The 15,474-nt window shown below is 40.8% G+C and overlaps 2 protein-coding genes across 3 annotated transcripts; one reads left to right on the forward strand and one right to left on the reverse strand.

Moving 5' to 3' along the window:
- Window positions 1-387: 387 nt before the first annotated feature.
- Window positions 388-9,678, forward strand: kif20a (kinesin family member 20A). Of its 2 annotated transcripts, XM_020085825.2 has the most exons (20): window positions 388-601; window positions 1,893-2,066; window positions 2,235-2,360; window positions 2,499-2,618; window positions 2,921-3,059; window positions 3,149-3,324; window positions 3,760-3,859; window positions 4,547-4,759; window positions 5,017-5,128; window positions 5,223-5,297; window positions 5,774-5,917; window positions 6,014-6,182; window positions 6,267-6,419; window positions 6,697-6,836; window positions 7,030-7,132; window positions 7,305-7,494; window positions 7,583-7,674; window positions 7,773-7,910; window positions 8,433-8,474; window positions 8,605-9,678. In XM_020085825.2, exons 2-19 carry the CDS (start codon window positions 1,899-1,901, stop codon window positions 8,460-8,462), a joined length of 2,388 nt encoding a protein of 795 aa, XP_019941384.2. In that variant the 5' UTR covers window positions 388-601; window positions 1,893-1,898; the 3' UTR covers window positions 8,463-8,474; window positions 8,605-9,678. The 2 variants fall into 2 exon arrangements, with proteins under 2 accessions (XP_019941384.2, XP_019941383.2); XM_020085824.2 differs by lacking the exon at window positions 8,433-8,474.
- An 80-nt stretch (window positions 9,679-9,758) lies between these two features.
- cdc23 (CDC23 (cell division cycle 23, yeast, homolog)) lies at window positions 9,759-14,342 on the reverse strand. The gene is made up of 16 exons (XM_020085827.2): window positions 14,184-14,342; window positions 13,791-13,863; window positions 13,321-13,458; window positions 13,149-13,191; window positions 12,948-13,053; window positions 12,718-12,850; window positions 12,348-12,525; window positions 12,152-12,249; window positions 11,763-11,844; window positions 11,309-11,462; window positions 11,032-11,151; window positions 10,824-10,899; window positions 10,657-10,718; window positions 10,398-10,476; window positions 10,136-10,255; window positions 9,759-10,033 (listed from the first exon to the last, which is right to left on the reverse strand). Exons 1-16 carry the CDS (start codon window positions 14,294-14,296, stop codon window positions 9,881-9,883), a joined length of 1,728 nt encoding a protein of 575 aa, XP_019941386.1. The 5' UTR covers window positions 14,297-14,342; the 3' UTR covers window positions 9,759-9,880.
- Between the last annotated feature and the right edge of the window lie 1,132 nt (window positions 14,343-15,474).

Genomic DNA, 15,474 nt, shown 5'->3' on the forward strand with positions numbered 1-15,474 from the left:
GAAGAACTAAGAAAAATAAACGCAAAATGTTCGAGGAATAATAATATAAGTGGCAATGCATTGCATGGGGCTTCGCCCCATGCAATGCATTGCCAGCTGGGGGCGGAGCCCCCAGCTGGCAAGGCACCCATAAATATATATATCAAATAAACATGAAAAGACAGTCTCATCTGCTCCTTCTTCCATCTTTCTTTCTTTCCCCTTGTGAGAACCTCGTCAACATATTTCTACATCCACACTATGTCACACGTTTTCACAAAATGCCAGTTTTATATACAGCACGTGATAGGAACTCATGAGAGGCGTCGTGGTTTGACGAGGACATAGTTTACATACCGCACCGTTAAAGCCGTGACAGCCAATCAGGAGGCAGAGAGCGCGCGCAGCCTTAGCCAATCACCGACTTGCCCTGCAGGGGAAGCGCATTGTTCAAAAACCAAACTCAGTCGGGTGAAGCTCAGCTGATGCTCAAACTCCGGATCACAGGGGAACTGGCTCACTGGGATTGATTCAGTTCTTCTGTTTCTTCACTGTCACTCACGAACTTACGAACATTTAGAAACAGGACACCCGGCGCTCCTCGCACTCTGAAGGCTTCGAGGTAAGTTGAATCAACCTCTGCTACATGCTAAACAACAATAAAGCTGTAATCACAGTATCAGAACTATATCAAATGCTTTTGTTGTGTCCGTGTTTGTTTGCTTTGGCTCCAGCTTCTCGTATTAGTTCATTTACAACCTTACTTCACGTTTTCACGCTCTTAATACCGTGTTGACACGTGTGACTCCTCTCTGCATCATATGTTTCCAGTAGCTGAGAGGAGGTTAGCCTGCACGCAGCAACGCGGTTGCATCTAAAGTGAACTCTTTGCTTCAGTTTCATTAATGTTTCTGTTCATTTCAATTTTAAGATTAAACTGCAGCAAAGCTAAAAAAAAAAAAAACCTGTCACGACATGCTATAGCCCCGCGAAACCACGTTCCTGAAGAACTGCTCGAGCAGGTATTGTTTGACTCAGAAGGATACCGAGGGCTTTTGTGTGTTTTCTCAGTTTGTGTCATGGCACACCCTCATTTTCACGTCCTCCAGGGAGGTGCTGCCTGAAGAATATTGGAGTTAAAGCTTCTACACTTCAACATCATTCGAAGATTATTTTAGATGACAAATGTTTTTCGTTCTCATCTGCGTAGCAACAGTTTCGACAGAGCTTTAAGAGAGAGCTCGGTAACAGACGTGACTCTGGCTGAGCTCCTCCTGTGTGGGGGGTGGGAGAAACTTCCATGAAGACAAGAAAGCCAAAAAAGGACAAACTTCATGTCTGGAGGAAACGAGTCATGATATTTAATTTCGATGTTTATGCTCTTCAAGAAGTTTCTACTGTCCCCAATCAGTTGACATTTAAGTTTTTTCTTTTTAATGAATTGGCAATGCTTTCTATACAATGCTGTTTCCACTTCCTCTTAATGGTGTATTGAGTTTTAATTGATAGGGAAAATGTTCTTCTGCAACATGATAATAATAATAATGTGAGTGGTAGTCTGTAGTAAATGCCTCCGCCAAGGCACATCAGTCACCTTATAGTAAAAAAAACTAATTTCACACTCTCTAAGATATCAGTTCCCTGAATATGCCCGATTCTCACAATGTAAATGAAAGTGGAAAAATAATCCTTGATCCATAAAAAAATGTTTTTGGCTTACCTTGACCAATGTGGCATCCTTCCACTACGTTCCATGAAAATCCGTTCAGTTGCTTCTGTGTAATCTTGCTTACAACAAACAAGCCAACAGACAGACAGGTGTGAAAACATCGGGTGAGGGTTGTCTGAATACTTGTATGTTGCACTGTATGTTTGTTATCTTCTCTTCCTAATGATCTGTTTACTTCCAACAGGTAAGCATGGCACTGTCTTTGTCCTCCCCATGTGGGTGCCCCTTCGATGAGGAGGAGGAAGTGGCTGTGTTTGAGTCGACGGCAGCAGAGTTTGGAGGCCTGGCACGACCACGTCTTCCTGAGCTCTCGCTGATTTCCCCTGGCCTTGATCTCCGGCCGTCCATTGTAGAACCGGTGAGTGTTGACACTGTGACTGCAATGTAGTGTTTACATTTCATGTTTGAAATTTGTACTTTTACTTGCTGTCGTTGTCATGCCATTCACGGGCTCAATGAATGGGAACATCGAGACAATACAAATGTTATAAAAATGCCATTTGATGTTTTAAATGTGTGTGTCTAGAAACTATCAGTGAAATCTGGATTAGGGAGACAAGGAAGTGGTGATGAAGGAAATGCAGACAGGGTGAAGGTTTACCTGCGGATTCGACCTCTTACTGAGGTGGAGAGAGAGAGGGGAGAAGAACAGGTGAGACTTTTCTACAGTCGCACAATAACTGCAGTTATATTGCACGTGTTCTAAATGATATACTTATAGCTTTTTGTAAATAAAGTACATCCATTGGTGATGGCATGGTTCACTGTGCTCAATGTTAACTCATTTCAGGGTTGTGTGGCTGTCCAAGATGAAGAGACTCTGCTGCTCAAAGCTCCAAAGGAGTCTCAGAACATGAGGACTGCAGAGAGAGGCATCACCCAGAGCATGCACAAGTTCAGTTTCTCTAAGGTACACCTGCGCTTTGTGTTTATATAATGTACATAACACCTGCTGTGGATTTGAAATTATACTTATTCTGTTTTTAAAAAAGGAGAGAAACAGTGGTGCTGGTGGGAGAATTACCTTCATGGAAGTGAATAATAATCTAAACAGGTCTTTCATTAGCAGCATTGAAAACATTGACGGTAAATGTGGGCTTATGAGTTTGAATAGCAACCAGTGTAGTTAATTATCTAGGAGAAGGCCTGTGTAATGTCCATGTTCAATTTTATAGATCACATTCTTAAAAAGAAAAAATCCCTCTTTCATAGATCTTTGGTGCAGAGACCACACAGCAGCAGTTTTATGAGAGCACAATGAAGAAGATGGTGAAAGACGTGCTTCAAGGAGAAAACAGACTCCTTTACACTTATGGTGTCACCAATTCTGGGAAGACGTACACCATTCAGGGTAAGATTTTGCTAATAAAGCCCAGGTATGATTACAATGTTATTGTTTACAGCTCTATAAAACATGTTTGTTTGTACTTTGACTCACAGGCAGTGGTCGAGAGTCAGGCCTCCTGCCCCGAGCTTTAGCGTCTCTCTTCAGGAAACTGCAGGGTCGCCTCTACAGTGCCATGGACCTGAAGCCTGTCATGTATCAGAGTGTGAGACAGCTCGAACCCAGTGAGGTCAGGGTGGAGGAAATCCGCAGAAACTCTCTGCTCAAAGAGGTAAACTGAACAAACTGTTAAGACAGTGTCTATAGCTTTATGACAAGATATGTGTTAATAATGAACTTTTGTATATTTCTGTCCCATAATACATTGTCTCCTATTGCAAAGTTTAATTTTCAACATATCATCCCGATCTTTGGCATAGAAAAAAATCCTTCCAATTCAATGTCAACTAAACTGCAGTGGGCACAGCTTTGATTGTTTTAAGCCTGAAAACAACAAAAGAAGTTGTATTTGTTAAGTTAATCTTTCTGTCAGAGTGAGATCTCATGTGTCACTCTAACAGTTCAATGTCATTTAGGAGATAAATTTGAACCTAAATAAAATGTCAATGCCATTTAATGGGACTTGAGTCTAGAGTATTGATATTTCTCAGTTCTTTCAAGGAGCATCTTTTCACCGGAGCTGATATTCTCCCCTTGTGTGTTACAGGATGAGAGTCTGATTTCTCGTCGAGGTGGCACCACAACAAACGGGGACAGCGGCATTGGTGGCATCTCCTCTACTAGTCAAATGGCCAGCTTGCTGGAAGGTGAGGAGGAAGGGTGGAGTATCGTGTTGAGCATACTTAAAATTCACATCCATTTAGTATGAATCTAAATTCACATTATAAACCAGAACCAACTAAATGACAGCCCACAGGGGTGGGCACGATAACCAGGTATTAAATGGAGTGTGGTATAGATACGCTCTTAGGTTATGGATTCACCAAATTACCTTTTTGTCATTGTTAAGAAGATTAAAAGGAAGAAAGATCTGTTTTTCAGAGCCTGTGTTCAGAGTGAAGGCAGCTTTCACACGCTACAGCACTATGAAACACACACACTCACAGGCTCAGTGATAATGACAGGGAGAACTCAATTTTTAAAAGGGTGGTTGCACTTCAGAAGAGTCCATGTTGACAATAGACTCACCCAAGTACAACAAATCATTTGAATGCAAGGATAGGATCACAAGCCAACTGTGGAAACATGTAATGAAAGTCCATCACATTCAGATAGAGAACTGCAGTTTTTAGCCGAGCTCGTAGTTTATCTGTTGTTTCTCCGATATGTTGTGTATGTGAGCAGCCTGGGGCCCACACACACACACACACATAGTTAACTAAATTGAACTAACATTAGCCAGCAGGTTATTATGTGTGCATTTGTATACTGATACTGTCAGGTTAGATCCTGAAAGCATTTATGTTTTAAAACTGATCTTTGACTTTCTGCAGACACAGACAGTGTGTGTCTGGAGCCCGACAGCCTTTCGCACACTGGAGGGGACGACCTGGAGGAAGGCGTGCTTTTCTCCATTTGGGTTTCCTTTTATGAGATCTACAATGAGTTCCTCTATGATCTGCTGGATGTGTCGCCCTCCCTGCAGCCCAGAAAGAGAGTCACACTGCGGCTCAGTGACGACAAGCAGGGAAACCCTTATGTGAAAGGTAACACTGACTCATTCACGTGAAAGATAAGTAGTAAATAAAACTGAATTGCTCTTGTATACATCAGATTAAACCTGGTAAAGCTCTTTCAACTTCTTTGCTCTGATCTATCGTACACTGCAAGAAATGTTAAACAAAACCATGGAAAAGATGATGAAAATACTTCTTTTGTATGATGTTAGTATGTTTGCTTTGTTGTAACTTTGACTTTTTATCTTGCAAATATGAATGTTTTTTTCTTCCTCTTGTTATGTCAGATCTCACCTGGATCCAGGTCCGCAGTGCCGAGGAAGCGTGGAAGATTCTGAGGGCCGGACGTCGCAACCAGAGCTTCGCCAGCACTCACCTAAACCAGAATTCAAGCCGCAGGTACATTGTGTTAACAGTTGCCTGAAAAACATTATTTTGATTTATTTTGTCGGACTTGTTCAACTCTCTAATCCTAAATTTATCACCTACACAGCCACAGCATCTTCTCCATCCGTGTCCTGCACATCCGCCCAGAGGCAGTTACAGGCCAGGCCATGCACGTCAGCGAGTATGTCGCCTTATTTTTACCTACTCAAATATACCTACACTTTACATGGTATTTGCAGATATAAAAAATTATTGACTTTTGCCTATTTCAAGTCAAAACAGCTAAGGTCTTAAATATATCTTCTAGTCTGCCACAAGGGGGTATCATCAGTTATAGGAATGTATGTACAGTATGTCCCTTGTCTCCAAAACACTGTTACTATTGTGTGCACTTAAATGCAAAATTCACCATTTCCTGCTGCTTGCTGAGGTCATGAAGATTGATTATTGCAGCACTGACAAAACTGACTAATACACTTGAAATAAATAATACCAGGTCTAATCACTGTTTTCATTAGGTTGCAATACATTTTTAAATTGCATTCTATTTGGTATTACAGTGCCTACAAGTATTGAATGTGTGAACCATGCAGAAATCCTGCTTTCCTGAATTTTGGTTTATAAAGATGATTAAACAGTGCTCTGTCTCCTCTTTAGACTGACCGTGTGTGATCTGGCTGGCTCTGAACGCTGTAAAGAGCAGCGTAACGGCGAGAGGATGAAGGAGGCCAACAACATCAACACCTCCCTTTTAACACTGGGACGCTGTATTGCTGCTCTGAGGAACAACCAGAACAACAAGTACGTGCTTGTGCTTGACCTATAAAAGTTCTGTGGTGGTGATGTAGTACATCTTGAGCTGTTTGAGAGAAATGTATTGTGCTACTGTATATACAGATCACGGCCTCCTCAAGTGGTGCCCTTCAGGGACAGTAAAATGACCCGGGTGCTGCAGGGTTTCTTCTGTGGTCGAGGAACCTCCAGCATGGTGGTCAACATCAACCCATGTGCCTCCATCTATGACGAGACCCTCCAAGCCCTCAAATTCTCTGCTATCGCTACCCAAGTAGGAAACACTCTTGTACATCTTACATCAGAGTTAGTAATAAGACCAAAGAAGAATTAAAATATACCTTATTCATAATTTCAGCTGGTTCACGGCCCATCCACAAAGACCAGAGTGGCCTACATCCTGTCTCTGCTGCGCGAGCCAACAGGACATGGTAACGAAAGCACGGTGCTGGAAGAGGATGAGGATGAGAGTGACGCTGAAGATGGAGATATCACCATGTTGAATACTGAGGTAACATCCTCTGTCATTGTACAAGAGATCAATATTCATTATCCCTGCAACCATTTTGTAAAACTAATTTTCTTTGCAGCACCTTTTCATTAACAAAATAATACAAATATTGCAGTCAAGGTTTTTAACAGTTCTGTGTATTTCAATGAACACCGACATGATGCTGTTAAGATCAGCTAAAACGAGAAATAATGCAGTGAATGTTTAGAGGGCATGTTTTTAGGAGGTTCAAAGAGACGAGGCCCCTGTTTGTAACAGCCGACTCTACCTTGTTTAGGCGTTACTGCAGGCCATTGATGTTCTGAAGAGAGAGGTGCAGCGCCAGCGGGAAGAGAAAGAAGCTCTTGAAGCAAATGTGAGGGAGCAAGTGGTCTCTGAGATGATGGAGGTCATCACTGGGATGCAGGATGGCTTCAGGTGAGTGTGTCACTCAAAATGTTTAGGGTGCATTTTTAATTATGTCTATTTCCAACAATGTTTAAGATATGAAACATGGAATTTATATGATTTAGTAAAAAAAAATCCACTCTACAGGGAGTTGTTACATTCAGATGATTAGAAAACTTTGATGAATACAGATGCTAAGTTTTGATGTCGTTTTATCTTCTAGTGAAACCTTAGAGGCAGAGAGGGCTCTGATTGAAGAGCGGTACGAGGACAAGATAACTAACCTGCAGAAACATTTGAAGAAATTCTACAGTGAGGAGCTGATGGTGAGAGACTTTGTGATGAGCTTATTTCAGTTTCCAGGAGTGTTTTTGATACACAATCTGTAAAATCTGCACTTAACTTTACTGAAATATTTCCTGAATGCATTATTTCTAATGCTGTAACTGTGCAGTAAGATGTATGTGCTCAAGTTTTTCTTTTTATCATTTCTCTCAGGAGCGTGACCAGGCGATTGAAGCTTTGTCTGCTGCCCTGGAGAAAAAACAGGAAAGTGAATCAGTGTCTGAGTCGGTGCCAGAGGAAGGCGGGCCTCGGCGTTCTCGGCGCCTCACAACTCAGACAGAACATAACAAGCTGCAGGCCGACCTCCACCAGTGCCGAGTTGAGCTGTTCACCAAGACGCAAGGTAGATTCTGACTCGAAGTCAGATCGGATTATGTGTTGGTGTTAGAAGTGGTGATAGTAATTCACTGTCTTGTTGTTTGCCGATGCAGAGCTGACAAAGCTTAAGATGCAGATGGAAGTGCCGGGCTCAACAGGGACCCATACTGGTGCTGCTGACCGCAAGCTCGAGGAGGGTCAGCGGGTCAGTCACAGCTGCACCAACACAGATGCAGTTTTTTTTGCTCCATGGGAGTCTACACCTTTTTATAAAGTATGAATTTTCTTACTTCTTCCAAACAGAACCTGCGTCAGCTGCGTCTGGATCTGCAGAGGCTGGGGGTGGACCTCCAGTCTGCTGAACGAGCCTGCTGTCGCAACACAGGGGGGGAACGACTGCGTCAGGCCTTAAATGCTGCAGATGAGACCCTTGCCAAACAGGTAAAAGCACACATGCATGGTAAAATGCTGTATATTGTAATTTATGTTATTATATTAGTTAATTTAATAGGGTGTTGTGTGGGAGGAAAAAAATCATTAATAAATAATGTTGCTCTTAAACTGAGAATCATTATTTTGTTCGTGATACTTTAAGTTACTCCAAGCTAAACTGAATTTATCAAATAAACTGTTTCACATATCATTTTAGTGTAAAAAGACCTATCTCATATTGTAAATATTAAAATTTATTCTTTCTACCTCAAACATAAAGTTATAGTAGGTGAAGCTCAGCTGAACCCAACATACTGTTGTCCCTGTCACAACAGCTGAACAATTTCCCTTAGAGTAGAGTTTGGACAATAATTCAATTTCGCCCTTACGTTGATTCTGATGATGGATGCTCTCTTTAGCCTGTTTTTAAAAGTAATATTAAAGCGGCATCTTCTTGAAGTGCAAGTCTCAATTTGAAATACTTTGTTTTTCTCTCCCTCTCCTCTCTTTGTTAACAATCGTGATGCACAGCCAGCTTTTAAACTAAATCAAGGTTTCTAACATCTGCACCAGGTGAAAACTGCAAAAGCATGTTCAAGAGCTGGGTTATGCTTCACTCTGTCACCTCACCTCCAACCTTACCCTTCACCTTCACTTCCTCCTCTGTGGTCTCGTCTAACCCTTTTCACTGACTCCTTCTTAGGACCAGATCCTGGTGGAGCTCCAGAATGGCCTGACGCTGGTCAAAGCCGACTTGAGGCGGAAAGCAGACACCCTGGCCCAGATTCACACAATCCAGCCCCAGCTGCCCCCGTGTGGTTTTTCTCCCGCCACTGCACAAGGATCCTGTAAGAGGAAGGGCTGTGGGGCCACCGCAGCAATCAATGCTGAGAACCGGCCTCCACAGAAACGACCATTTTTCCAGTCCCTGTTTCCGACACGCACTCCAACGCGTAAATACAACACTCGTGCTGGTGAAGAGGGAAATGTCACCCCATACTCGCGGATCTTGCGGTCTCGTCAGCAATCGCCACCTCCCAGCCCGGTCCCCACCCCTCGTAGTCTCAGGGGGAAGTACTGAGCTCATCAAACGTTCAGAGGAAATCGTATTTTTATATTATGCAAGTCATACATGCTGGTAACTTTATAGTAGTTTTATATTGTTTCTATATATACTCACTTTGCAGTGCAGTTAACTCACTGTTATGCCAAATGCAGTTATAATGTTCATGCCAGTAAAATGGTGCTTTAAATGAGGTTGCAGCAGAGTACCTAGGCAATTGAGGCTTTCATGAGCAGTGTGATAGTTGTGGACTGTATGGTGATAGTACATTTGTGTATTTTGTCTTCTCTGCAATTCCTCCACATGCCTTTACTATGAGTTTCTTTCAGTTTTCACAATACATTTAGATAGCATAATTTATTAGTCAGGGAAAAAAAACTTTAAAAAAAAGTTTTTGTCAAAGAATTTGTTCCCTGAAATTTTTTAATTGAAATGTTAACTGTATTAAAATCTACTTTTAACTCACTACAGTGTTTCCGTCTGCTTAAAAAAACTAAGTCTTTGCATAGCTGTGACAGTTCACTATTTACATATATACAGTACTGAGGTGTTGACATGTGACTGAAAGTCAAAGCATGATGTGTTTGTGTGTTCTTGTTTTACATGTGTATATGTTAATAGTTCACAATGGCTCTTTTCCCTACATGTCTGTGATGGATCTTTTGTGTGCTTTTTTTTTTTCCATCATTACGGCAATAAATTCAACTAAAACTGCCTGTGTCTTTAAAAATCTGTTAAACCAGTCTGTCACCTGCATTGAGTTACATTTGGAGTGAAGTGATCAGGATTGCAAATTGTATAAACAAATGCATTTTTAATGCCATAAACAATTTTGTATACAAACACAGGAAAATCCCTGCAACAGTCCATCAACCCAAATTGTCTGTTTCAAGGTCAGTGAAGAGCAGGGTGGGTGTCAAGGTGTGAAGGAGATGAGATTCAGAGGAGACACCCTCCTAACTGGAGTGTTGTTGTTCGAGAGCGGTGCAAACAGATCTGCTGAGGGCGTCTCAATCTGATCTCGGACCTGTGAGATCTGCCTCAACAAAGCTTTTCCCTCTTCACGAGCCTATAGACAAGAATGACCATCAACACCAGTTAGTTTGTTACTGCTCTTCACTGCAACTACAGCTAGGAAAGGGATCAGCTCAAATTATACAGGTACACTTACATCATTATAGTCACAGCAGCGCTGAGCGCAGAGGGATGCTTCATCATAGAGTTTGTTCTTGAAATAGTATTGACCCAGGTACCGTAGGGCTGTGCTCACCTCAGCATGCTCCAGTTGTTCCTGTCGTGACAAGATTTACTTTGAATTAGAGTGCTTCCAAACAAATACAATACATTGCCTAAAGTATTTGGACACATGGATATTGTGATATTATAATAAAAATAATATGTGCATATGTATTCAGAGACTTTAAGAAGCTTACCCCACAGGAGAAAATATCTTGGATGTAAAGCATGTAACACTGGGCAGCATCATCAGACTCATTCAGCTGTTCATGAAGTCTAATAAAGGAATAAGGAGCATATACATTTAGCACCTGTTTCTCAACAAAATAAATGTTGTCATGACAACTGGGGAAAAATGCTGCAGATTGGAGGTGATGTAAATTTCTTTGTGTTTAAATCACAATGTGTTAAACTGAAGTTCTTCAATCGTTGAACTCAGGATATGGTGACACTTACTTTGCTAATTTGAGTAGAGCCATTTTCTCTACATCTCCAACAGAGTACGCTCTCCAGTAACACTAAACAAATACACGTAATACAAAATGTCATAAATCAAACAAGCCAGAAACATTAGTGAATTTATCACACACACCCAAGTACATTTACAGTTGCAACATACAAACCTTCTTGGCTTCCACTTGCTGTGACAGTTTTTCGTAGCTTTCACCCAGTGCAACTAACATGCGGGAGTCATTCGGCCTACAACAGAGCATAATTGTATGTCAAAGCAAATGACAACTATTTGATTTATAAATTGTCCACATTTTGGTTCAAACAATGTTTCATTAACTGAAACATCATAATTTAAATCCTCTTCCACAATATCCATACCTGAGCTGGTGAGCCTTTCGATAATAGTACAAACAGTAAAAAGGCATCTTGAGGATTTCATACGTCTGACCTAAGCCATACCAGGCACGGTAGTCACGCTTGTTCACTTCAATAGCATGCCTGTGAAAAACAAACCAACAAACATGAAACAATGCTCACAATGCCAATTCAGAAGATCTGAAACCTCCTGCGTTAACAGAATATCTAGAAATAAGTAAAATCTCTGAGATCTCCAACAAAGATTTTGGTTCTCTTTGCTCTGCATGTTCACCCTGACCTGTAGGCCTGAATGGCAGCTGAAGTGTTCTTCATTTCCATGTATTCATGGCCCATGAGGGTCCAGGCACCAAGGCAGCGAGGGTTCAGTTTGAGGGCCCGCTGAAAGTACAGGGCTGCTTTCTCATGCTGAGAGCGTAAGCTGTAATAGTTACCTGGGGATGAGACATGTGATTTATTCACACATGTACATGAGTTGGATTTGTTCACAATAACTTAAGACTCCACTGTTTTTAATTTGTGAAAAAACTTTTGCTGTCTACTTAAGTTATGTTAATAATTTAGATGTAGATATTAATTCCTTTAAAATCATCACTTGTAAAACACGTTTAATATTTTGAAAGATAAATAAGAAACAATTATTGAAATTATAATACTGTTTCCAAATAAAGTGGATTCAACAAATCATCCATTCACTTTAGTGAGGTTTTTGATCGGTTTGGCTCAATACTTACCGATGACACAGCACGTCTCCACTCTGTACTTGTCAATCTCCACCAGGTTGTGGGCCAAGTAGCTCAACTCTGGCTTCATGCTCTTTAGAAAAGATTCATATAATCAGGAACATAAGTACACTTTCTTTCAATAGTGCCCCTTTCCCTCAGATCATCTGCTGAAAACTAGTGAACCCCTTATGTAATCTAAAAGGTCAAAGACATCAAGATGTAGTAGTGAACCCTTTTGTCAGCAAGCATCTGTCCCACTCAGGCGTCTTTATGAAAGGCATTTTATCCACATTGAATCATATTATCTGGACTGTAACCACCACGTCAAACAGCAATGGGACTACATCAAAACACACTTCTTCATCAACAGGTAATGACATTACAAGCAGTGAACTCACCTTAACATAGAGTAGGTTGGAGAATGTGTCCATGTTGTCAATGCGATAGGGATCCTGGTCCCGCAACTCGTTGAACAGAGCCAAAGCTTGGTCAATATCTGGAATGAAAGAAGGCAGAGTGCTATAAGACTTAAACTTGCTCCAATAACATGATTCTGACAGCCTTGAGTCCAATTAGACAGGTTAAAAGTTGAACCTCTGATGTTGTGGTAGGCCACAGCGATCTGGGAGATGATGTAAGTGCTCTTAGAAAAGCCAGCCTCGATGAGGTTCTGGTATTTCTGTAACGCTTCTTTGATCATCTGCAGCTCTGTGTACATGTGGGCCATGAAGAAGTCTTTAATCCAGCAATCTGGTAGAGACAGTGACTTCAGCTGTGGAGAAAATCAAAGCACAGGGCAAGTTTGATGGCATAATTTCACTCCCTCTAAAGTACCTGACACGGTTCACGTTCTGTTTGGATATGTACACTTTAGCTTGAATGCAATGAAGCTGTGTATTGAGTACTTATTTTGGGATATGATATGTTAAATGTCTACAAACGTGTAAAAACAAGCTGTAGTTACCATTTCAATATTGGTGACGAGGTTACTGAGCTCCAGCCAGGCTCCCCAGTGAAGAGGAAGTGCATGAATGGCCTCAACAAACACTTCAACAGCCTCCTTTAGCAGATCCAGCTTTCGTAGCACAACCCCATACCTGTCATCCATACACACATTAATGCACACATAATACAGCTTATCAGAAGTATCCAATCTGGGGAAAAGTGTGCACGGTTTACTGGAAATCTTCTTACAAGTACAAGGTGAAGCCGTCCAACTCTCCGGCATTGTGCTTCTTACTGAGCTCAACCCTCAGCTCTCGCAGGGCTTCATTGCGAACCTGACCCTTCTCCAGGGGGCCTGGAATCACATAGAAAAACACATAAAAATTCAGTGTCAGAGGGCAACAAATGTACCTTTAATTCTTTTATTAGACAAAAAAGAAAAGACCTCACCCAGGCTGTCCACCGTCTCATCGTCCTTCTTCTTTTCACCTGACTGAAGACAAAGGATACTTTAAAATGGTTCACATTTACTATAATCAAACTAAAAGCAGTCCTGTGATGAAATGAAAACAAAGATCTGAAGAATATCGATATGACATACCAGATAGGTATAGAATCTTACCAGATAGCGAGAATACATATAAAGGAAATAAGCCTTCTGGCTGCAGCAGCCTTTCAGGAAGTAAGCAGCACGGTCATACTCTTTCAGGTCAAAGTAGGATTTAGCAAGTGTAAGTGCATCTAGGTCTTGAGCATCGTCCTGTATTTTGGAGAAACAATGAACAAAAAAAATAATCTTAATCATCTTTAATGAGTCAGACCTGATATTGACATCCATCCTGAGTGATCTTCTCACAAGTGGCAAACACTATGTTCAGGTTTGAATGCACCCAAAAGAGTCTAGAATGAGTTTTGAGTTTGCGATCAACACATGTGAAGGACCATCTACTCAGCTGACGATGTGAATCCACACATGTACACACAACAATTTGAATTCCAACTGTAAAACTACTAAGAGTGGGTTTAATGTGATATAATGGTAATAAAAAAAGAATCAGAAAAAAGCCTTGGCCCCTGACAGTGTGTACACACCTCAGTGAAGGGAGCAGATGGGGGTAATTCATCTTTAGGTAGAGGGTCCAAAGCAAAGGCCAACTCAGAAGCCCTGAAATATAAAAATGGGTTCAGCATAAGACACAACTACTATGTACATGGAGGACACCATCACTATACATTCATGTGAATACAGTTAGCAGCTGAGTTCTGTTCTGTTTCAACTCATACTGCTTTAGCTCTCTGAACACAATATTAATCATTCAACGTCTCTTCTTAGATTTATTGTGGAAGCAGCTTTAGCTACATTGATAAAACGACACTTGTCAACAGCACGGCTAGCGTAGCTAACGGACAGCTAACAGTCCATTCGCGGGATAACAGAGCCGAGATACAGGCGGATAATGACTCGTTAGTCTCAGTCAGGCTCACCACTTGCCGCTGTGCAGAAGTCCTCTTTCTTTACAAAGCGATATCACTGTTATTAGCTGTTTCTTGATTTGCACCAGGTCCCCAAACTCACAGCAGAGAGCCGCCATTTTCATATTTCAGCAAGCGAGCGTCTTATTGGATCGTTGGAGTTACAAAGAGTCAGTCCCGCCCACCCGGAGTGACGTCACTTCCTCTTCTCGCACTGAAAGAATGACGGAGATAATTTCTTAAAGAAGATAAAGAAAAACCAGACAAAGCAATTTACTGTTTAAAATAATATAAAATATATTTTTAATTTGTATAAAATATGCAACCCCATGATAATACACCATTTTGTTTCATTTCAGTTTTGTCGGAAGATAGTTTATTTTAATGAGGAGATTAAGACCTTTTTTTAAAAAAAAGATTTTTCTTTAAAATAGACCTTCTCAAAGGATAATTCTGCAGATTTTATATGCTTTTATGAATGTCAACAAATTTCACGAAAAGACCAAAAAACATCCAACTAATTTGTGTGCGTATTGATCCAATTACTTTTTGAAACTGTGAGAGGTTCCTGATATATTTGTTTCATCTTTTTAACTGATGGCAATTTTAAGCACATTGTCAGAAACATCCACCAACATTAGCTTGTTAACATCACAAGATAACGACAGGAACATGTATTGGAATGGAATATTTGGGTTAGGGAGCGTTCGACCCTCCTGAAGCTCGTTGCTTTCGTTAGTGACACAGAGTGAGTTCACCAAAGCAGAGAAAACAGTGGAGGATATGAACAGTTCAGTAATCGTACCCGCTGGGAAAGTCTCTACTTAATTCCATCCATCTTAAATAGTCATCTAAACACTCCGAGCAAAAACAACGAAACATTCAGCAATTTATTAAAAAAAGAATCCTTCAGTCTGTTTGCTGCAGGGAAACTTAATGAGCCCTAACATTTTCTGTAATATAATTTTCTTCTATAGCTAAATTCTTTGTAAAACTAAACCAAAAACAAACAAAAAAAAGTTATTGAACTTGATGACAAAAATATTTTAGGAGAGTCTACCTGCAATCAATATTCCATCCAAACATTTTTTTTGGGTGGACTAATTTCAGCCACAAGAGGTCAGAAGTGCACAAGTCACAGTCATTAATGCCACAATTTGTCAAAAACTGACAACAAACATTATGTGTCTGTTGTAAATTATTGCAATGATCATTTGTGCAATTGAAATGACATTGTATATTACATTATATTTTGTATGCACATATGAATTGTGTCCAATAGCAACACTTATACTTTGTGTTC

The sequence above is a fragment of the Paralichthys olivaceus genome, chromosome 15 (genome assembly GCF_024713975.1).
Source record: "Paralichthys olivaceus isolate ysfri-2021 chromosome 15, ASM2471397v2, whole genome shotgun sequence".
In the NCBI taxonomy this organism is placed as follows: domain Eukaryota; kingdom Metazoa; phylum Chordata; class Actinopteri; order Pleuronectiformes; family Paralichthyidae; genus Paralichthys; species Paralichthys olivaceus.

What these genes read in the sequence shown, in the direction of transcription:
- kif20a (XM_020085824.2), top strand. Translation starts at nt 1,899, where the DNA reads ATGGCACTGTCTTTGTCCTCCCCATGTGGGTGCCCCTTCGATGAGGAG. An exon ending in CAGGCCATGCACGTCAGCGA is followed by an intron (nt 5,298 to 5,773) that starts GTATGTCGCCTT and finishes TCTCCTCTTTAG; the next exon opens with ACTGACCGTGTGTGATCTGG. An exon ending in GGGATGCAGGATGGCTTCAG is followed by an intron (nt 6,837 to 7,029) that starts GTGAGTGTGTCA and finishes TTTATCTTCTAG; the next exon opens with TGAAACCTTAGAGGCAGAGA.
- cdc23 (XM_020085827.2), bottom strand. Translation starts at nt 14,296, where the DNA reads ATGAAAATGGCGGCTCTCTGCTGTGAGTTTGGGGACCTGGTGCAAATC. An exon ending in CTTCTGCACAGCGGCAAGTG is followed by an intron (nt 13,864 to 14,183) that starts GTGAGCCTGACT and finishes TTTATATTTCAG; the next exon opens with GGCTTCTGAGTTGGCCTTTG. An exon ending in GCTGCTGTGACTATAATGAT is followed by an intron (nt 10,034 to 10,135) that starts GTAAGTGTACCT and finishes TCTTGTCTATAG; the next exon opens with GCTCGTGAAGAGGGAAAAGC.